Source organism: Monodelphis domestica, chromosome 3, assembly GCF_027887165.1.
Source record: "Monodelphis domestica isolate mMonDom1 chromosome 3, mMonDom1.pri, whole genome shotgun sequence".
Taxonomy (NCBI): Eukaryota; Metazoa; Chordata; class Mammalia; order Didelphimorphia; family Didelphidae; genus Monodelphis; species Monodelphis domestica.
The window spans coordinates 301,968,209-301,988,371 of NC_077229.1; the positions used below are offsets into that span (position 1 = coordinate 301,968,209).

At 35.7% G+C, this 20,163-nt stretch overlaps 1 protein-coding gene across 1 annotated transcript in view; it reads left to right on the forward strand.

Moving 5' to 3' along the window:
• Window positions 1–20,163, forward strand: part of RP1 (RP1 axonemal microtubule associated) — a 375,431-nt gene that overhangs the window by 142,506 nt on the left and 212,762 nt on the right. The window contains exon 18 of the mRNA XM_007487226.3: window positions 3,105–3,191. Coding sequence (XP_007487288.3) covers window positions 3,105–3,191 — 87 coding nt within the window. The remainder of the gene's footprint in view (window positions 1–3,104; window positions 3,192–20,163) is intronic.

Below are 20,163 nucleotides of genomic sequence, written 5' to 3' on the forward strand. Positions count from 1 at the left end.
TAAACCTTTCATATCCCAGGATTTTCCTATAAGTTACCATATGTTTGTTGTAACCAATAAACATTATTCCCTCCTTGATCTGCATTGCACACACATGTGTGCATATGCACAAATACACACATCTTTGCTAATTGAGGGAAAGTGTAGCAACAAATCTCTTTCCTTAAAGAAAGTAGTTTTAGGGCTGAACCTGACCCCGTTAACCATCAATCTGAGCAAAGTATAGCTGGACAATGATGATGGCTAGAGTAGGGGTTCTTAACCTTTTTTTGTGTCATACTCCCTTTGGCAGTTTGGGACCCCTTCTCAAAACAATTTTTAATGAATAAAATTAAATACATAGAATTACAAAGGAAATAAAATTTGAAAACACAGTTATCAATAATGTTTTTAAAAATATGGTCATAGATTCTAGGTTAAGAATCACTGGTCTAGAGAATTCCTGGAGACAAAAAACAAAAACAACAAATAGAACCTCTTCTTGCATTTTGTATTTTCATATGAAATATGATTGCCAACCAGAAGTTATTCAGCTGTATCTTTCTGCACATAGGATTGTGACCTAGGAAGAGGTTCTAGGTTCATTATAATTTCCCTCATGGCTAAGCTTGATAGTAGGAATCATTATTTGGTTGACAATTTGACTGCTTCGTATGCTTTTAGTCCTTGACTATTTAGCTGGCCAGTCAGTCAGTCAATAAATATTCATTAAATGCCTACTATGTGTTAGGTACTTTGCTAAGTTCTGGGGATTCTAAGGAAGGCAAAAGACAATCCCAGATTTCATGCAAAGAGTCTACATTCCATTTTGTTTATTCTCAGCCCTTGCTTGCTTTCTGAAGTACTTTGATGCACCGTGCAAAAGTGGGCAAAAGTGGATTTCTCTTAAGGTTGTTCTTCCTATCCAATTCAGAATATGTATATGCTATATCCAAAAAACATAAGAGACAGAGAGCATTTGGGCAGTAGAATCAAAAGGGTTCTGATTTCACACCTTTGTTCTAATATTAGCTGTTACTACTTCTCTGACTTTGACCAAATTATTTGCCTTCTCTGGCCTTTGGTTTCCTCATTTGTGGAATAAAAAAACTGGACTGGTGATCCCCAAATTCCCTCCCATTTCTAAACAGACAATACTATATCTTAAACTCCAGGTCTAGAGCTAATCTTATGATCCTATATCCTGAACTCAGTGCCTGATCTGTGTGCAGAGAGCTGCAAGTATTGGAGCAGATATAAAGTGTCAAAAAAATCTAATACCCACCTCATGAAGTTTATGATTTGTTAGAAGAAAATGATACTTACTGAGATAATGATAATAGAAGCAAACAAACAAACAAAACCCCCCACGATGCTAAGTGCATTAAGGAGGGAAAAAATGAAGATTCTCTCTTATATCTAAAGGACCTTCCCAGAGCATTCTAAGTCTGGACAGAGAATAATTTAGACCCACAAGAATCTGCAAGAGGCTGATGAACTTTTGAGTTATAGTATCTAACAGTCACTACTGACAAGGAGAGGTCTATACCTTTAGAACTGTAGTGTCCATGTTACATTTTTTTTATTGTTTAGTTGTTTCATTCATTTCCAATTCTTTGTGATCCTATTTGGGGTTTTCACAGCAAAGATATTCAAGTGGTTTTCCATTTTCTTCTTCAACTCATTTTACATATGAGGAAAGTTAGGCAACAAAGTTAAAAGTGGTTTGCTCAAGGTCACACAGTTAGTGTGTGAGGCCAGATTTCAACTCAGGCAGGTGATTTTTCTGACTCCAGGCTGGGCACTTTATCCACTGTACCATCTACCTGCCCCATCCTACATTTTAGGAAAATCATTTAGCCTAAATCTCAGAAAAGAGATTTCTGAATCTCAACAGCAGGTTTCTGCAGTTATAGAGGAGCAGTTTGTCCTAGCATGATCAGTTTCTTTAGGGCAGGTGAGGCATTTTTGCCTTTCTTTAAATGCCTGGTGTTTTGTGGAGTGTCTTGTGCATAGTGAGCATGTAATAAATGTTTTCTGTCTGACTAGAAGCTAAGGTACCTAAAAAATAAACAGGACACTTGAGCCTTTACTCAATTACTACAATTTAAATGAATTTGTCTGCTGACTTTCAACATCGCTTAGGTCACCATTTTGATTTTGGAATCTCATCCTTTTATTAGAAAAGGGAGAATAATTCTGGTAGGTTTTGCATTTTAAAGAAGCAATCTGAAGGTACCAATGTTTTATGAGTAACTGCTCCATGAAGCAGAAGGATAAGCTCAACACAATGTGGAAGAGCAAAAACTCTTTGAAGGTTTAGGTGGATGGAGAGTGAATGATAGCTGCATTACTTCCACTGAGCAAAGGAAGGAATTTAAGTGCATAGATTTTATGGGCATTTTGGTGCTCTTTTAGTTTTGCACATACATTCCCTGGTCTGCAGTTCTGGGAAGTTCAAAAGGAAGAGAAGCTGAGGGAATTGAGCCAAGGTTTACTTCAAATCAGTAAGTATTTATTGATTATGTACATAGCATGCATAGTGCTTGGTGGAGAGCATACAAAGAAAAAAGGAAAGTCTTATGTCATCAGAGAACTTATATTCCAGGGGAATCTAGATCTTCACACACTTTTTCATTCTTCTGTATTCCATTAGATGAAGTATAGCAAAGATTTATTTTAGCTACTGCTCTTCTTGTAGGAAACACTTTGCTGAGCTTTTCTTTGATGAAAGTTCCTCTTTACTGTACCTCCCCCATCTCTTTTCTCAAGAGTCCATATTTTCTTACTGGATCTCGGTCTACCAAAAAGGAGGATTCCTAGAGAGAGGTATGTTGTGCAAAGAACACTGGGCAATTTTCTTGAATCTTGTTCTTTCATCTGACTACTTCTGTTGTATTTTAGTTAAATCATGTAATATTTCTGCCTTACATTCCCTATCTGTGAGACTCCAGTGATAGCCTTTTATGGAGAGGTTAATACTAAGATGCTGATACTAGCTTAGAGAGCCCTTCAGCTGCCAAGAACTGCGAAATGCTTTTAACAGGAAAAAATATGTAATAGCTTTCTCTTGGGTATGATCTAAAATGTGAAGATGATATTTTTCAACTTCTAATTTCATTCAGGTTCAAATACAGAACATTGGCAAAATATACAAGATCAGAATAGGACATGATGCAACCAGTGAACAGCCTGAATGGAGTTTACAAATGGTAACAAATTACATTTTTTTTTTTTACTGACTTGACTTTGAGTAAAAGCAATAAGCCTATTGAACTTCAAAGCAATTTGGAAAAGGTTAATTCTCTAATTATTGCAAAGATTTTCAGATAATAATACATAACAATTAAATGCAGAAAATATGCTCACCCTTTCAGTGTATGTGTGTGTGTGTGTGTATGTGTGTGTGTGTGTGTGTGTGTGTGTGTGTGTATGTGTTTTAAAACTCTTACCTTTTCTGTTAGAATCAATACTAAGTACTGGTTCCAAGGAAGAAGAGTGGTAAGGACTAGGTAAAGGAAATTAAGTGACTTGCTCAGGGTCACACAGTGGGGAAGTATATGAGGCCAGATTTGAACCCAGACGCTCCTAATTCCAGGCATGGTATTCTATTCTCTAAACCACCTAGCTGCCCCTCTTTCATTGTGTTTTAAAGACTTTAAAGAAATAAACATGACACTCTGGATAAATAAACATGATATTCTCTGGATCAATATAGAGAATACAATGAAAACATTTAATTAGCTAGCATGATTCAGTTATTGCCCAGTTAGCAATTGAATTGCACTTTTGGAGCAAGAATATTAGAGACTTTTAGAGAGAAGGAATTGTAAAAGTTTTTTGAAAAAGTATATATCTTTATTTGGTGGAATAAATGTACCCTGCTCACCTTCCATGCTATTACTCTTTCAGAAATTTATATTCTGGGCAAGTTGTTTTTCTCCCCCTGATATGTAGACATACACCTCTACTCAAGTACACTTTACCATTTTGATAAATTATACCTGACTTGCTAAGACAGATTGTATTGCTGAATATTGCCATAGAAATTCAACTATGAATGAAAATGTAAACATCTATAGCTTTGGGAATCACATACTAGACAATTCTCATTTCTTAATAGCTTCTGTTCCTCTGAAGGAATAATAATAAGGTAAGAACAAGAAATCAGCATTCTTTATTACAATTTGGCATACATTTCAATCTCAATTATTTAGCATTTGATCACCCAGTTTGTATATTATTCAGACCTTTTGCTTTCTCTCTCAAGCTCAATTCAACTTTACTGCTTGTTAGCAAACCCACTGGAGAATAGTCAGAGGCAAATAGGAAAGAAATACAAATGAATAATTTTGCTTCTTGTTAGTAATGGAAATATTCTTTAAAGAAAAAAATTATAACCTAACTGAATATAAACAAACTGAAATCTTCATTTGCTATGTGTTATCTGGCAAAGTATTATCTACCAAATTATAGGAGGCTCCTCAGAATATTGAATGAACCCCCACAGTGAGTCTGTCAACAAGGATTTATTTAGCACTGATTATGTGCCAAGCATTGTACTAAGTACTAGAGGTACAAAGCAAAAATAGGTTCCCTGCCCTCAAGGAGTTTGTGTTTTTATTTCTTGAAGTCGGGGAGTTGAGAAATTAGAAAAATATTTGGGTAGGAATGACACAGGAAGAGAGGGCGTGGATAGGTTTGATATTCATCAGTGAATAGAGTATCAACATTGAGGAGTTAGTAAGTCATGGAAGTGATAAGAATTCACCTAGAATTCATTGTTTCATTAATTATTATACATGACCTAGGGAACTTCATTCCTTGGATTTGCTATATTTAGGAAGTTGGTGTTCATTAGGTTCAATTGTTAAGAAGAGAACCAAAAAAATAATAAAAATTTTAAAGGAATTAATTTGGCTTTGAAATTAGAAGTGTTTAAATGATTCAAGATATATAAAAAATTTGGATAATTTTTTATCTTTAGGAATTGTTACTTTTATGGTAGTTGTTGTTGGTCCTTCATACTAAAAGAGGACCGATGATCACATAATGTGGGGGTCAAGCAAGGTACAGTGTGCTCAACTCTGGCTGATCCAGCCAATACAAACTTAGAAGGCTCTACCACAAATTGGGCACAAATAGACCGTTTGAACATTTGGGACTGAGATGTCTTTAGATTTGTGTCTCAGGTTTCCTTTGTGCAACTGTGATTCTGCTTTGCTCATAGAGTATATAGCACCTTCTTCAGTGCAGTAATACCATGCTGGAAGGTCCTGTGCCAGCATCTCCTATGTCTCACGATTGATACTAAATTTAAATACTTTTATGGTAGAAAGGATATGTAGGATTGACTGTACTGCTACACTTTCTTGAGCTATACAGTTCCATATTTTACTTTTATCTCTTATTTTCAAAATTTCAGAATATTTCAGTGTTGAATTCATGTTAAAAAATCAAGGTATTGTTAAAAATGGAATATTGTTTTATTCAAGAGATATCACTTTCTCTTTTGATGTTTTCTTCATTTTTGTCATCTGAATCTTTATCTAAACTTTCTAGTTGAATGTATCTGATTTTGTGATGGAAGGCAACAGGAAACTTTTTGTTTTTACAAACATCTGGTTTACAATAGTTTTTCAAGCATATATTTCATTAAGCATGACTTATCATTTGGTAAGGTTTACCTGGGGAAGATGTTTTCAATCAACCAATAAATATTTACTAAATATCTATTAGGTTCCCTGCTTTGTGCTAAGTGTTCTGGTGGAATATAAAGAAATCACTCAGTAGCTATTTGAAAGTTCTTTTTAAAAATGAAATAAATTTTCATATTTTCAGAGGCAGAAGAAAGATAATTGATGGTTTAAAAAGCAAGTGGTAAAATTGCTGGAAATTGCAGACAATAGGCAATGTGATCTAGTAGAGTGTTGGACTTGGATATGAATCCCACCCATAGCACCGATTATCTGGACTACCTTTGACAAGACATTTAGCATATATAAGTTGCAGTTTCCTCAACTCTAAAATTTACTAACTGCACAAATTCAACAGCACTTATCACAGTGCCTGGCACATATGGAAACACTTATTTCATTCTATTCCACATGATGGTTGTAAAGATCAAATGAAATGCTCTAGATAGAAAGGTTTGAAAACCTTTATCATCACATAAATACAAAATATTAATGCTATTACTTTTATTGAAATAAGTACTTAATAAATACAGTCCTGGGGTAAGAAAGTATTCTGAGAAATTTGAAAAATGTCATTGGGGAAGTCATACAGGAGACACCATGATGGTTTGTAAGTCCATAGTCTTACTCTCCATGGCCATGTAGTATAAGGGAAAGTACACTTGCCTTGGAATCACAAGACTCAAGGTCAAGATTTGACTCTGTTCCTTAATAGCTATGTCTTTTGGGGTAAAGCATTTTATCTCTCTTGAGGAGCAGCTTTCTTAATTGTAAAAATGACAATATTGTATTGATGACTACCTCTATGGTTACTGTTAACATTCTGTGATTCTGTTTTCTGTATATATTAGACAAAAACTATTTGGAGAGACTATAGACAAGCAGAGAAGCAAAGAACTGAGGTCCAGGTTCAGAAGCTGCATGTTGGCCTCAGATGGGAAGAGATTAAGGCACTTCTCTAACCAGAACACTAACAGGCAGGAAGAAGTCAGCAAAAGAGAAGTCAAACTGAGAGAAGCAACTAGGTTAATTAGCGCCTTTGGAATACACCTAGAATTCTGGCTAAAAAGCCTCATGCAATTAAAGAGACTTATTTTCATCATATGGTAAGCAGACAAGAACCAGTTACAGAATTTCTACACATGCTCCCAAGCCTTTCCAAGCATTTATTTCTATTCCACATCATTATGTGTAATGATGGAAGCAGACTTCCTAGCCTTTTTTATTTGGGGAATTGTATCTGTGGCATATTGTGCCTGTTCAAATGATGGGGCTGAGGGACTAGTCTTCTGTCAGATGCGTATTTGTATTTATTGATTTCATATCTTTGATTATATATTTTATGTGTACTTGTCCATATCATTAGAATAAAAACTCACTATGAGTAGTGTTATAAGGAAAAGTTAAGGTAAGGAGGAAAGTGTGTGTTTGCAGAGGGTAGAGGCATGGGACAGCAGAGTAAGGAATTCTGGAATTCTGCAAGGGGGACTTAAGCTGTTGCTAAGGGACAGTTGGGCCTTGTGCTGGAGCTGTGTTCTTAAATCAAAACTACTGCTCTAACCTGATGTGGATCTAAATTTTTCCCCAAAGCCAAAATGAAAACAAATGACATCATATTAAAACAAAGAAACATTTACTTATGATAAGAATACAAGATCATTAACAATATAATAACTAAACAGCACTCTGTCATCTGTTTCCACAAATCATTTCTTCCTCTGCCTTTTATTTCCAGAAGTTATGAAGCACTTTCCTCTGATTCCTACTCTGACTTACTGGTATAGCAGGTGGGGTGTCAGGGTAACATCTACAACTCAGCATTAGAGGTTATGAGTTTATTGATATGAGAACCAGATCATCAATGAAACTTCTTTGAATGAAGTCCCCTGAGCTCTCATCTTCATCCAGATAGGATCATGGAAGCCTGTATCTAGAAAACACTGCTTCTCACAAACTGAAAGCTCAAGATGCTAGGACTTGATACCCTTCATCTACCACTGGCTTTCTCCATTATTTCTCCTCCCCATGTCTCCCTGGTTATATGACATTATTCTCTGGCATTTATTTTTTATAACTCAGCTTGTGCTCTCTTGTTTTCTTATTAGTTTCTCCCCAGTACTTCTAAATTTCCTGCATTGGAAGCATTCATCACCCACCTTCTAGTGACATCTTGCCCCGTTGAAGTCCGCACATGGCCTTCTGCTAGAGTTCTTTTTAAAATAAAACAATCACTCATAAGGCAACATAGGGGCAAATAGTGAGTGAGCAGACTGTGACACATATCAAATAAGGAAGTATGAAAAAGAATCATAGTACAAAAGGCTAACAAAAAAGAATATGATCGAAAAAGATCAGCCTGGCCACTCCATTAAAGTAAAGGATAACCAGTGCTTAGTTTTTTCTATTCTGTCTCTAGCCTCCTGATGCCAGGAGAAGGAATAGAAGGACTGAACATAATGCGTGGAACCCCTGGACAAAATTTAAGGGAAGACATGAACCAGATCATACAAGATGGTTAGACATGAATGGATTATGATCTTGCTGGAGAAAGTATCCAAATAAGATTACAAATCCATTTTGTATTTTGGTTAAAAAATTATTTGGATCAAAGACTATCTCCTTTCTCAGTTATTCATATCTGTGAGAAATCTAGCTTGTTTGTATAATTGGGTTCAGATCCAGCCTCATCATGGAACTTTCTTAGTGTCAGTTGCCTCCTCTGTAAAATGGGGTCAATAATAGCATCTATCTCCCACAATTGGTGTGAGAACAAAGAGAAAATTTTTATAAAGTGCCTTTCAAACCTTATGTAAATGTTATATATTAATATTAGTATTGCTACTAACACATATAATTCTGCCTGAAGGTACTACAGATTACTTAGAAGCAAATTTCCAAATTTTCAGTGTTATGTCTAATAATGACAACAAAATAGTAATCAGTTTCCATAGCACTAGCCTTACAAATTCTTAAAGTGAGAGCAAATGTGTCAGTGATTAAAAATAAAGAAATATGACATGGTCCTTGTCTTCAAGAAATTTGGCATTTCTAGAGACAAAGGGTGAAGAGGAGAGAACATTGTGTTTAAATGCTAGTCCTGTACTTTATTGGCTTTGTGATCCTGACCAACTCACAATTTCTGAGCTCTTCTCTGAAATGTGAGAATGTTGTGCTACATTGGTAATGATCCTAGCCCTGTGTACCTCACAGAGTTATTAGGAAAATGTTTTATAAATATGTATGAGCTATATAAATATAGACTATTTTTGCACTTATGTGCATGTGAGCTTATGATTGGTGGGTTGGGGGAGAAAAATAAGTAACACATTTGCAAACAAAGAGATCAATGCTAAAAAATTAAAAGCTAGCTATGTGTATACAAAGAATTGGAGAAATATGGACTAGAGCTGTCAAGGAAGGCATCATGAAGAAGGTTGGACTTGAGCTGGGCTTTGAAGGCTAGGGAGCATATGAATCAGTGGAAGAATAGCAGTCTGTTGATGACTGTTGTTTGATGGTTATCTGTGGATTTTCATTGGCTGGTTGTGTCATATAGTGAGAGAGGCCCCATACCGATGTTTCATAATTTCATCTAGGCATTCCCTTTTGCTAACAGATTCGCTGTCCTTATTCCTCACACCAACTTTTCCAAACTTTTTTTAATGCTTCTTTAGACCTTTATCCTTATCCCATTTACCCAGACCATTTCTTAGCTGAGGACTTTGACTCCTACCAGTCTAAGCCTCAGCTTTCTTAGCTGTTCTGTTTTAGTCATACGTGTGATTCTTCATGACCCCATTTAGGGTTTTCTTAGCAAAGATACTGGAGTGGTTCATCATTTCCTTTTCCAGTTTAGAAACAGGGTTAAGTTACTTACCAGGGTCACACAGCTAGTAAGTATCTACGGCTGGATTTGAATTATTGAAGATGAGTTTTCTTAACACCAAACATAGCACTCTACCTACTACAGTGTCTTGCTATCATTTTGAAATGATGAAAAGAAAACTCTAACTTTTTAATCTAACAAAACTTTTATTAAAAGAAAAATCAGAGTTTCACCAGCCTGAAACTGACTACCCCAGCTCAAAAGCAGAATCAAGTCTGATTCCAAGGCCCTCCTTGGCCAGGATTGGTCCATTAATAGACCAATCCCACAACAGGAAGTAGGGAAGAGGGGACCCTGGGGCATGCTGGGGAATGTAGTTCCAGCATGCAGTTTTTTCAAAACCCACACTTTCTTAGCTGTACACTAGAGGTATCAGTACTTGCACTCTTTAGTTCAAAAGATTGTTGGAATATTCACCTGAAAATCATGAAATGATATATCAGTGTAAACTGTTATCATTAGACTAATAGCTGTTATTATGAAGTTTCTAATTAATTGATCTAAACAAAATGATACAATATGATTAGGTTGGGTATATAATAAATAAATAAAAACATATAATAATTTAAAGACAAGTTTTGACCTTCTAGACTTACTCCTTGAAATAGATTAGGTCACACATATAAAGAACAACCGCACACACAGATAATCATACTACCTTGGGATTATATTATATCTGGCGTATTTCAGAAGAGATCTTTCTTTTACCATTTCCATTTTGAAAATAGGGAAAATCCTGACTTTTCCTTACTTATATTTATGCTCTTATTTTTCCTCTCTATGTATATTCCTAGCTTTTCTAGAACTATATCAAATAATAATAGAAAAAGGAAGCATCCTTATTTTATGCTCATATTTATCAAGAGAATTTCTTCTTTATACCCTATTGTATATAATGCTTTCTTTTATTGAAAAATTATTTTAAAATATTTAATTTTTAATTATTTATTTATTAATATTTAATTAATTAATAAAAATATTTAAAAAATATACTGTTACATCAATACTTTTAGGATTTTTAGCATAAATCAATATTGTACTTTGTCAAATGTTTTTTCCGCCTTTTTTGAGATTATCATGTAGTTTAAGAATGAAGGGACAGATAAAGAACAGGAATAAAGAGACCAAAGTTCAAAGAGATTAAATTATTTTTCCATAGTAAGTACTAACGGTAGGAGATTTGAACCTAATTCTTCTCAAGACACTTCTTAAGTTTGGCAGAAATATGTTCATTCAACAAATGTTTACAAAACAATAGATTCAGTATCTTGCATTTTAGACACTATTAAGAGAGGAAACATAGTGGATAGGGTACTAGATTTGTCAGGATGACCTAAGTTTAAATTGTGCTGCAGAAACTTAGTAGTTTTTAAAAACTAACCTCTCCAGTCTGTTTCCTCATTTTAAAATGATGATCCCCAAAGTTCCTTTCTACCTCTAAAACTATAATCCTGTGATCCCAAGATATCCTTGATCTAAAGGAACTCACAGTCTCATAAGGAAAATATAGAAATAAAATTAATTAGAACATAAGTTCATAAGAGAAATATAAAGTACCATGAAGTCAGATAAGGACAAATATCTATTTTCAATGGGGAAAATCAAGTAGCTTTGTAGAGGGAGTGGCTTTTAACAGGGACCTGGAATAATGTATAGTATGTTTACAAAAAAGAGCAAGAAAGATTATTCTAAGCACTGGAGACATCATGAGCAAAGCTGAGGAGTGGAAAAGCACAGAGTACATCTGAGGGATAGCAAGTTTAGCTGGAGAATGGTTTACAAAGAGGTTGGGTGAGATGTAGAAGACAGTTTGAGATCAGACTAAGAGGGAGGAATCCTTGAATGTCATGCTGAGTAGTTTAATCTTTCTTCTGGAGCCCATAGGAAGCCCAGGAAGGATGTAATACCTTATGACAATAAGTCAAGAACTGCACAGGTTTTCTAGGAGCCAAGAAAAAGTTTTTCTTTTGTTTTCTTGCAAAACAGCTAATGTTTGCTATTATAAATAAATAGGGGGAACTCTGCAAATGAATTTTAAATGCTTTTGAGGATATTCCTAAAACTACATTCAGTTCTTTTAGGAATTAAAACAGTAATGAGATTTCATGTGATTAAAAAAAGTCTATTTTTCTTTTAAGTTTCAGGCTTTTCAATAGATCAAGGTTCATTTTAATGGAAAAAGCCTTTTCAAAGAAATCACCTGTTTCTAGCCTTTTCCTTATCTTTTCCAGCACAAATTGTGGTTTTAAGTTGGAAACCACAGGTTAGTTTTCTTTGTTTCTTTGTTTCTTCCTTCCTTCCTTCCTTCCTTCCTTCCTTCCTTCCTTCCTTCCTTCCTTCCTTCCTTCCTTCCTTCCTTCCTTCCTTCCTTCCTTCCTTCCTTCCTTCCTTCCTTCCTTCCTTCCTTCCTTCCTCTTTCTTCCTTCCTTCCTTCCTTCCTTCCTTCCTTCCTTCCTTCCTTCCTTCCTTCCTTCCTTCCTTCCTTCCTTCCTTCCTTCTTTCTTTCTTTCTTTCTTTCTTTCTTTCTTTCTTTCTTTCTTTCTTTCTTTCTTTCTTTCTTTCTTTCTTTCTTTCTTTCTTTCTTTCTTTCTTTCTTTCTTTCTTTCTTTCTTTCTTTCTTTCTTTCTTTCTTTCTTTCTTTCTTTCTTTCTTTCTTTCTTTCTTTCTTTCTTTCTTTCTTTCTTTCTTTCTTTCTTTCTTCCCTTCCTTTCCTTTCCTTTCCTTTCCTTTCCTTTCCTTTCCTTTCCTTTCCTTTCCTTTCCTTTCCTTTCCTTTCCTTTCCTTTCCTTTCCTTTCCTTTCCTTTCCTTTCCTTTCCTTTCCTTTCCTTTCCTTTCCTTTCCTTTCCTTTCCTTTCCTTTCCTTTCCTTTCCTTTCCTTTCCTTTCCTTTCCTTTCCTTTCCTTTCCTTTCCTTTCCTTTCCTTTCCTTTCCTTTCCTTTCCTTTCCTTTCCTTTCCTTTCCTTTCCTTTCCTTTCCTTTCCTTTCCTTTCCTTTCCTTTCCTTTTCTCCTTTTCTCTATCCTGTTAGGTCTGCTCTGCTATAAAGTCTTGAAAATGAACCCTGCCCACAGTCAGCAGTTTGTCTTTTCTTAGTGAATAAGCAAAAGAAAGAAGTTTAAAAGAAGATATTATAATTAAATATTGTGTATTTTCACCTCATTCCTGGTTTATATAAACTCAAAATGCCAATTAGCATTATTTTTAGGCTGTATGTCAATCTGTTTCTCTTTCTCTCCATCTCTCCAGCTATTTTTATCATCTGTTTTTCCTTTCTAAAACATTATTTCTCTTTTCTGAGGACAATCTTGCTATATGGTATTCCTTACGGCATCCCTTCCAGCTTCACCAGTAGATTATTCCCATGAATATCCCCTCTTTCTTTCTAATCTTTGTTCTATTTTTTTATTGTTTTTATTACCCTGCTATTGCTAAATGTGTCCAATTTCTCTAGTTTGAAATAGCTATTAGAAATAGTTAATAGAAATTCCATCCCCTCAAAATATTGTCTTTTATCTTTCTTCTCTTTCAGTCAAATAACTGGAAAAATCTATCTATATCTGTTGCCTTTTCTTCCTCTCCTTTTAATTGTTTCTTAATGTTTTGTGATCTACTTTCATCAATGTTCTCCCCCTCTCTTTCTTTATAAATACACCTACTTATAACCTATAAATAACCTGCATATATATGTATATATTTATACCTTTTAATAAGCACACATTGATACTAAGTATTGGTTCCAAGTGTAAAAAAAATACTAAGGATGAGCTACATAAATATAGATAGAAGAAACTGTTCAAATATAGATTCAAAACTGTTCAGATACTTTGATAGAGGTAATCAAAAATATCCTCAGTGATGAAGTGAAGCTCACATGTGAACTTCCCTTCAAGGCTAGGCTAAAGGACTAAAGAGACTCTTATTATAAACATAATATATTTATTGAAATATATAAGGATAAATAAAGGATTTCTAATTCTTAAGGATTCTAAATCCACCCAAATAAACTCTCAGGTTCTGCAAGGAACCGCTTATCCTGTGTTTCACATGCTTCACTACTCCCCTGATCTGACTAACCCAGATTTATACTATCAAAATAAAAACTACTGCTATTATCCTTATAAATCTTAACTTCGCCTTCAAATTATAAAATAGCAAAGGCTAGCTGGTTGAGTCTCAACAAGATTCTTAACAGACTCAGAGTCCAAACCAAAAGCCAGGTTTTTCTTTGGTCTTCTCAGAGTTAAACAATTTATAAAATTCTAGATATTCAATAGTGTTTCCCAAGTTGGGAAAGAAAAACACTGAGCTCCTTCAGATTTCCCTCAGACAGAGAGAGAGGCAAAGATGTTACCTCCTCCAGCCCTGAGTGAGAGTCTCTGAGTGTGTGCCTCTGCCAACTGCCAGAGAAAGAAATTGACATAGAAAAAATGGTTATAACTGTCACATCTGAAATTAACATACTCTCGCAGCTCTGCTTCAAACTCCAGTTCTTTTCTCAAGCCAGCCACTTTACTTCTTATCTTTAAACTAATAAAACAATACTTATTTTCTAATATCATCCTTACATAAGGCAGAAGAATGGTAAGGGTTAGGCAATTAGGATTAAGTGATTTGCTCAGGGTCACACAGGAAATATATGAGGTCAAATTTGAACCCTGTACCTCCTGTTTCCAGGACTGGCTCTATATTCATTGAGCCAGCTGGCTGTCCCATTATTCTCTTACTAGTCACATATAATGGTTCTTTTATCAGTTCACATCCTACTCAACCTTTCTCTGGTATTTCCCACTATTGCCTACTTTCTCCTCCTGGATTATCTCTCTAGATTTTCATAAGTCTACACTTTTGGTTCTCTCTCTATAAGCCTGACCACTACATATTTCCCTTGGCTGGTTTGTAATCCAATATTATTTCCTTTAACTGTAAGTGTAATCCTAAATCTGGAGACTTTTTCTCTCCCTTGACTCTTTCAATTAGTGACCTCAGTTCCATGAAGTTAGTAATTATCTTTATGAACAGTATACCCAAACTTTCATATCAAACCCTAATTGCTCCTTGGAGATCCAATTGTATATCTCTGATGGTCTATTGAATATTTAAACTTAAACATGTACAAAACTGAACTCATTATCTTCCCTCACAATGTATTCCTCTTTCAAACTTCTGCATTTTTTGCATCCTCCTAGTCACTATATTCCCAATATCAGTATTAGTTTTGACTCTTCACGTATTCTCACCTCACATTTCTGATTGATCAACACTTGTTTTTTCTACCTCCACAATCTCATTCAACTCTTTCCTCAATTCAATTTGTCTTTTTTGAAACTGCCAAAGTGACTTTCCCAAAGCACTCCCTGACCATGATCCCCCTACATAATTCAATCTAGTGTCTCCCTATTTGTAGGATCAAATACAGTTCTTTAGTTGTCATTGAAAGTTATTCACAAGCATACCACTTCTTACCCATCCAATTTTCTCACATAATAATCTCCTCCATGTACTCTACAATCTAATAACATTCCATCTCCTATCTCTTTCTTCTGTCACCCATGTTGGGAGTAATTTCCTTCCTCAAATTCAACTCTTAGTTCTCTTGTTCCTTTCTAAACCCTGCTCAATTTCCACCTTCCACATAAAGACGTTCCTCATTGTCCATATAGTAGTATCCTCCTCTCCAACACAAATTTCTTTTGTATTTATTTTGTATGTACTTGTATACAAACAATTTTTTTCCTCCTGATAAAGTATATGATGCTCCTTTAGCATGAAATAGATGCTTTATAAATGTTTTTTGATTAATTTTGGGACCACTGCCCACATTTTGACCAAAATGATAATAATCCTATATAAATCAAGAGCTAGGTTTCATAAGAGCCAGAGTGTAATAGTCAATAGGAAGTTGGCCTCAAAGCCAGGAAGACATGGGTATAAGTCCTGCCTCTGATACATACTGATTTTACTATCTTGTGTTAATTTTTTTGTTCGGATTGAATATTTAATTGGTCGCCAGGGATTTAATTTCTAAATCCCAAAAATGAATTACTAATGTAAAATGGAATTTATGGTAGTTTATTTTTACAATAGAGGGAAGATATTAAGGAAGAGAGAAAGGAGAGAGAGAGAGACAGAGAGAGAGAGAGAGAGAGAGAGAGAGAGAGGAGAGAGAGAGAGAGAGAGAGAAAGAGAGAGAGAGAGAGAGAGAGAGAGAAAGAGAGAGAGAGAGAGAGAGAGAGAGAGAAAGAGAGAGAGAGAGAGAGAGAGAGAGAAAGAGAGAGAGAGAGAGAGAGAGAGAGAGAGAGAGAGAGAGAGGGGGGGGGGGGAGAGAGAGAGGGGGGGAGAGAGAGAGAGGGGAGAGAGAGAGAGAGAGAGAGAGAGAGAGAGAGAGAGAGAGAGAGAGAGAGAGAGCGAGCTCCGGCTTCCTCTAAGCCAGGTAGCAATTCTAAGGCCCCAGCCAGGGGAAAGGGGCCTCAGGACAATGGGCCTTTCCCAGAGGCTCGTGCCTCTGGAAAGGGCAAGGAAGGAAGTCTGCCTTTACACTCACCACATGGTCAGTTCAATCAACAGATTCTTTTATGAGCCTCAATTCCAACAGGCTCCACTCCAAGTGTGTCTCTTTCAAACTCCAATTGTCCCTCTTCACTCCAAGTGTCTCTCTTCATTCCAAGATTCCAAATGTCCTCACTCCAAGTGACTATCTTCAAATTCCTGTGTGTAATAGGGGATTATTTAAGTAGAAATGATAATTTAAGATCAGCTCTGCTAATCTCCTCCCTTCCTCCCTTTCTTTCCTGGTTTACCTCCCTTCTTGTTCCTCCTCATCCCTTCCTCCCTCTCCTTCCAGTTGCTTCTTCTGTTGGTCTCTCTCTAAATCATCTCAGAGTGAGAATTATGGTGTATCAAATAAATCACTCCTTTCTCTTCTCTAAGATTAAGAAAGGAATTTATTGGGGAGAAAGGGAAAGATAGGAAGATGGAGGGAAAGGTGGTTTGGGGTTTCCCTAATACTAGAATAATTCCTAGGTTGGAGGATGGTGTAATATAGTTCAGATATGGAAAAAATTGGTTAATAGGTCTGGAAATTCAGTCACTGTAGTACAGCAGAGAGAATCAGAGAGCTCAGGACTTTTGCCCTTCTTCCTTTCTGTTCCCAAGCAAAGAGACCAACATTTTTAGTTTGGCTCCTTCTTCTTAACTGTCTTTCCCCAGTCCGCATTCCAAATAGAATGTTCATCTTGTTTGACAGCTCTGGAGTCTTTGCTTTTCCCGTCTTTGCTGCAGCCTTCTTTTCCCCATTTTCTCTCCTTCATACACATGTGTGTGTCTGTTTCCACTTTTAAAGACCTTTTTCTCATGTGTAACTTCCCCTAAATTTTTATGTCTACCAATCACAGCCTATACTCCATTCCAGGACTGCCCACTCTTTTACACCTGGGTCACAGACTTCCCATTCAATGTATGAAATGGGTGTTCACACCTTTTTGTGGTTAAAATCCAAAATGTGTAGATCTCCATACTCATCTTTAAGTACTGTGTTTTACACTTTGGGGATTAAAATCTAAAAATAGACAGGGGATTGCAATTTAATCTTCATAATCAAGGAAGAGCTAAGTACCTTCATTGTTACAATTAGGGGAGAGTCAAATCCAATCTTCACACTTGGCAAAGTCATTTTACCACTTTATGTTCCAAAAGATTATTTTTACAGTAATAGTGCTATGAATTGGTGACAAAATTTCTTCATTCTGATAATTCATTTTACCAATGAAATCATAAGTCTACTCATTAAACTGTTGTTTCATTGTCTTAGATAACCTCACAACGTTATGGAAAAATCAGTGATATAATTTTAAGTTTTATACCCTCAGGTTAAACATTTTGAGAAGTCTTCCCTGCCATTTGCTAAATAACAAATGGGACATTAGGTCCATTATCTCATTTGAAATTCACAAATCTGTGAGAAATAATATCGTTAGTATAACCTTCATATAGTAGATAAAAAACCAGACTCAGAGAGTTGGGACACTCTTAAGTATGTATGAATAGTAAGTGTTTGAGCAGAGCACCAAACCCAACTCTTTTACTTTCATATCTAATATCTACACATACTCTATCACCTGTCATCACTGTTACAAGCTGAGTCTAATGAGCCTGTTGAAAGTTACTTAGACATTATCGAGCCCTAAGTGTCTTTTTTATTTTTTTTCTTTGACAATATTTTATTTCCCCCCAATTAAATGTAATAACAATATATATATATATATATATTTAAATTAAGCCCCAAATTCTCTCCCTCTTTCTTCTTCCCTCTAACTGAGGCAGTAATCTGATATATATTTTACATGTTCAATCATGTAAAACATTTTTCTATATTAATCTTTTTGAGGAAGAAAACTTGAAAAAAAGGAAGAAAGTGATATATATTACACTTTGGTTTGGATTCAGACTCCACTAGCTTTTTCTTTGGAAGCAGATGGCATTTTTCTCATGAGTCCTTTGTGATTGTCTTGGATCATGATATTGCTGAGAATAGCTAAGCTATTCACAGTTGTTCATTACACAATAATTGCTATTACCATGTACAGTGTTCTCTTGGTTCTGCTTACTTCATTCTTCATCACTTTGTATTAATTCCTCATAGGTTTTCTGAAATTTTCTTGCATATCATTTCTTATACAACAATAGTATTTACACTCAATCAAAACTTATTCATCCATTCCCCAGATGATGGGTAATCTCTCATTTTCCAATTCTTTACCATCACAAAAAGAGCTATTATAAATATTTTAGTGTCTTTTAATTATTTATCTCTTTGGGATACAAATCTAGTAATGGTATTGGTGGGTCAAAGGGTGTGTATTGATTTATAGCTCTTGTATCTCCCTCAACAATGCATTAGTGCCTAAATTTTCTCACATACCCTCCAATTTTTATCATTTTCCTTTATTGTCATATTAACCAATCTGATGCTGTGGGAGAGTACCACAGAGTTGTGAAGTGGATTAACTCTGCCCAGCCTACTTTTAGGTTTAATCATCAGAAACATATACATCCTCACTTCACACTTAGGTGGAGGGAGGTCCATAACCCATGTGCTAAAGTGGGTGATAACTCCGAAATGACCAACTTCCCCCTGGGCAGTCCTAAGAAAATGCATAAACTACAATTAGTTCACATAAAGTGGAAGGAAGGCAGAGGAAGTGACTCAAAGAAGGGTCTCTAAAAGTAGTTACAACTTCCTGTGATATGGAGTTTTTTGCAAGAAGTCTTTCAGAGTTGTTGTTTGAGCTGTTTTGAGGTTGTGAAGGCTGGTGGAGGATCATTTGGTGATATTGCTCTTTACTTTGGATTGCTGAGTGGAAAAAGCTGACCTTCCTTTCCTGACTTCTGGAGATATTAACACTATATAGGCCTCCTTCTCAGAGGCTGCATGGTTGATACCTAATTTACCTTTGGGCCCTTTGGCTGAGCTTCTGGTACCCTGCCAGAGCAAAGCCAGGTGCCAGAGCAGATATTTAGCTGGTTAAGCTAGATTTCTTACTCTAACCTCTTTCTCATTTTTCTACCTTACTCTTTCCCTCTATTTTGTAAATAAAACTACTATAAAGTCATTTTGACTTGATATATATTAATTTCAGCAGCCACATTTCTCTTATATTTAGTCCAACCTTAATTTTTAACCTTAATGAAGTTGTTTTAATTTGCATTCCTCTAATTAATAGTAACTTAGAGAATTTTCTAACATGACTATAATAACTTTAATTACTTTGAGAACTGTCTGTTCATATCCTTTTTCTTGGAGGCTTTGGATATAGTGGTATTGACTTTGCTGTCTTCTTTTGAGTTTGTGTTTTTATTTTCCCTATCATCCAAATAACTACCTTTAGTTTCTTTCTTTCATTTTTTTTTATCATTTGCCCATTTTCTAGCCTTTTTCTTATCTTTTAATTAAAAAAAATCTATTATAGGCTGGCTCTTTTCTTATGTAAAAGGAACATTATCCCAAGCTTCAGGTTTTTCTGAGTACCTGCTTTCAGAGTTAGCCCTGGGAATCTATTTATTATTATTAGTTATTAGTTTTTCCAAGGTGGTATGATTTAAGAAGTGCGTTTAATACTCTTCAGACCTGTGCTCTGGTCTCTGAGCAACCACAAGCACTCTTTCCCACCCTAGAACTATTAATAATACCCCCTGATCTCCTATAGCTGCAAGCTTTGGTGTGTACTAGTGCTCCTCCCCTTCCTAGAAATGTGATCTGAATCTGGGTATGGGAAATGCAATATAATCCTGCACCCAGAGCCAGCAAATGGGCTCTCATAACTCTCCTTTTGACCAACTGTATGACCCCCTTACCATCTGTGGCTGAGAACTCCAGGAGCTGTCTCAGCTGATTCAGTCAACCCAAGGTCTGCACTGGTTTGTTGAATTGAGGCTGTCTTGGTATGCTTCTCTGTACTCCATTCCCACCAGCGTGTTATAAACCCCTACTACCAACATTCTAAGTTGTCTTAACACGAAAAATTGCTTTACCATGTCTTTTTTTTTAAACCCTTACCTTCTGTCTTGGAGTTAATACTGTGTAATGGCTCCAAGGCAGAAGAGTGG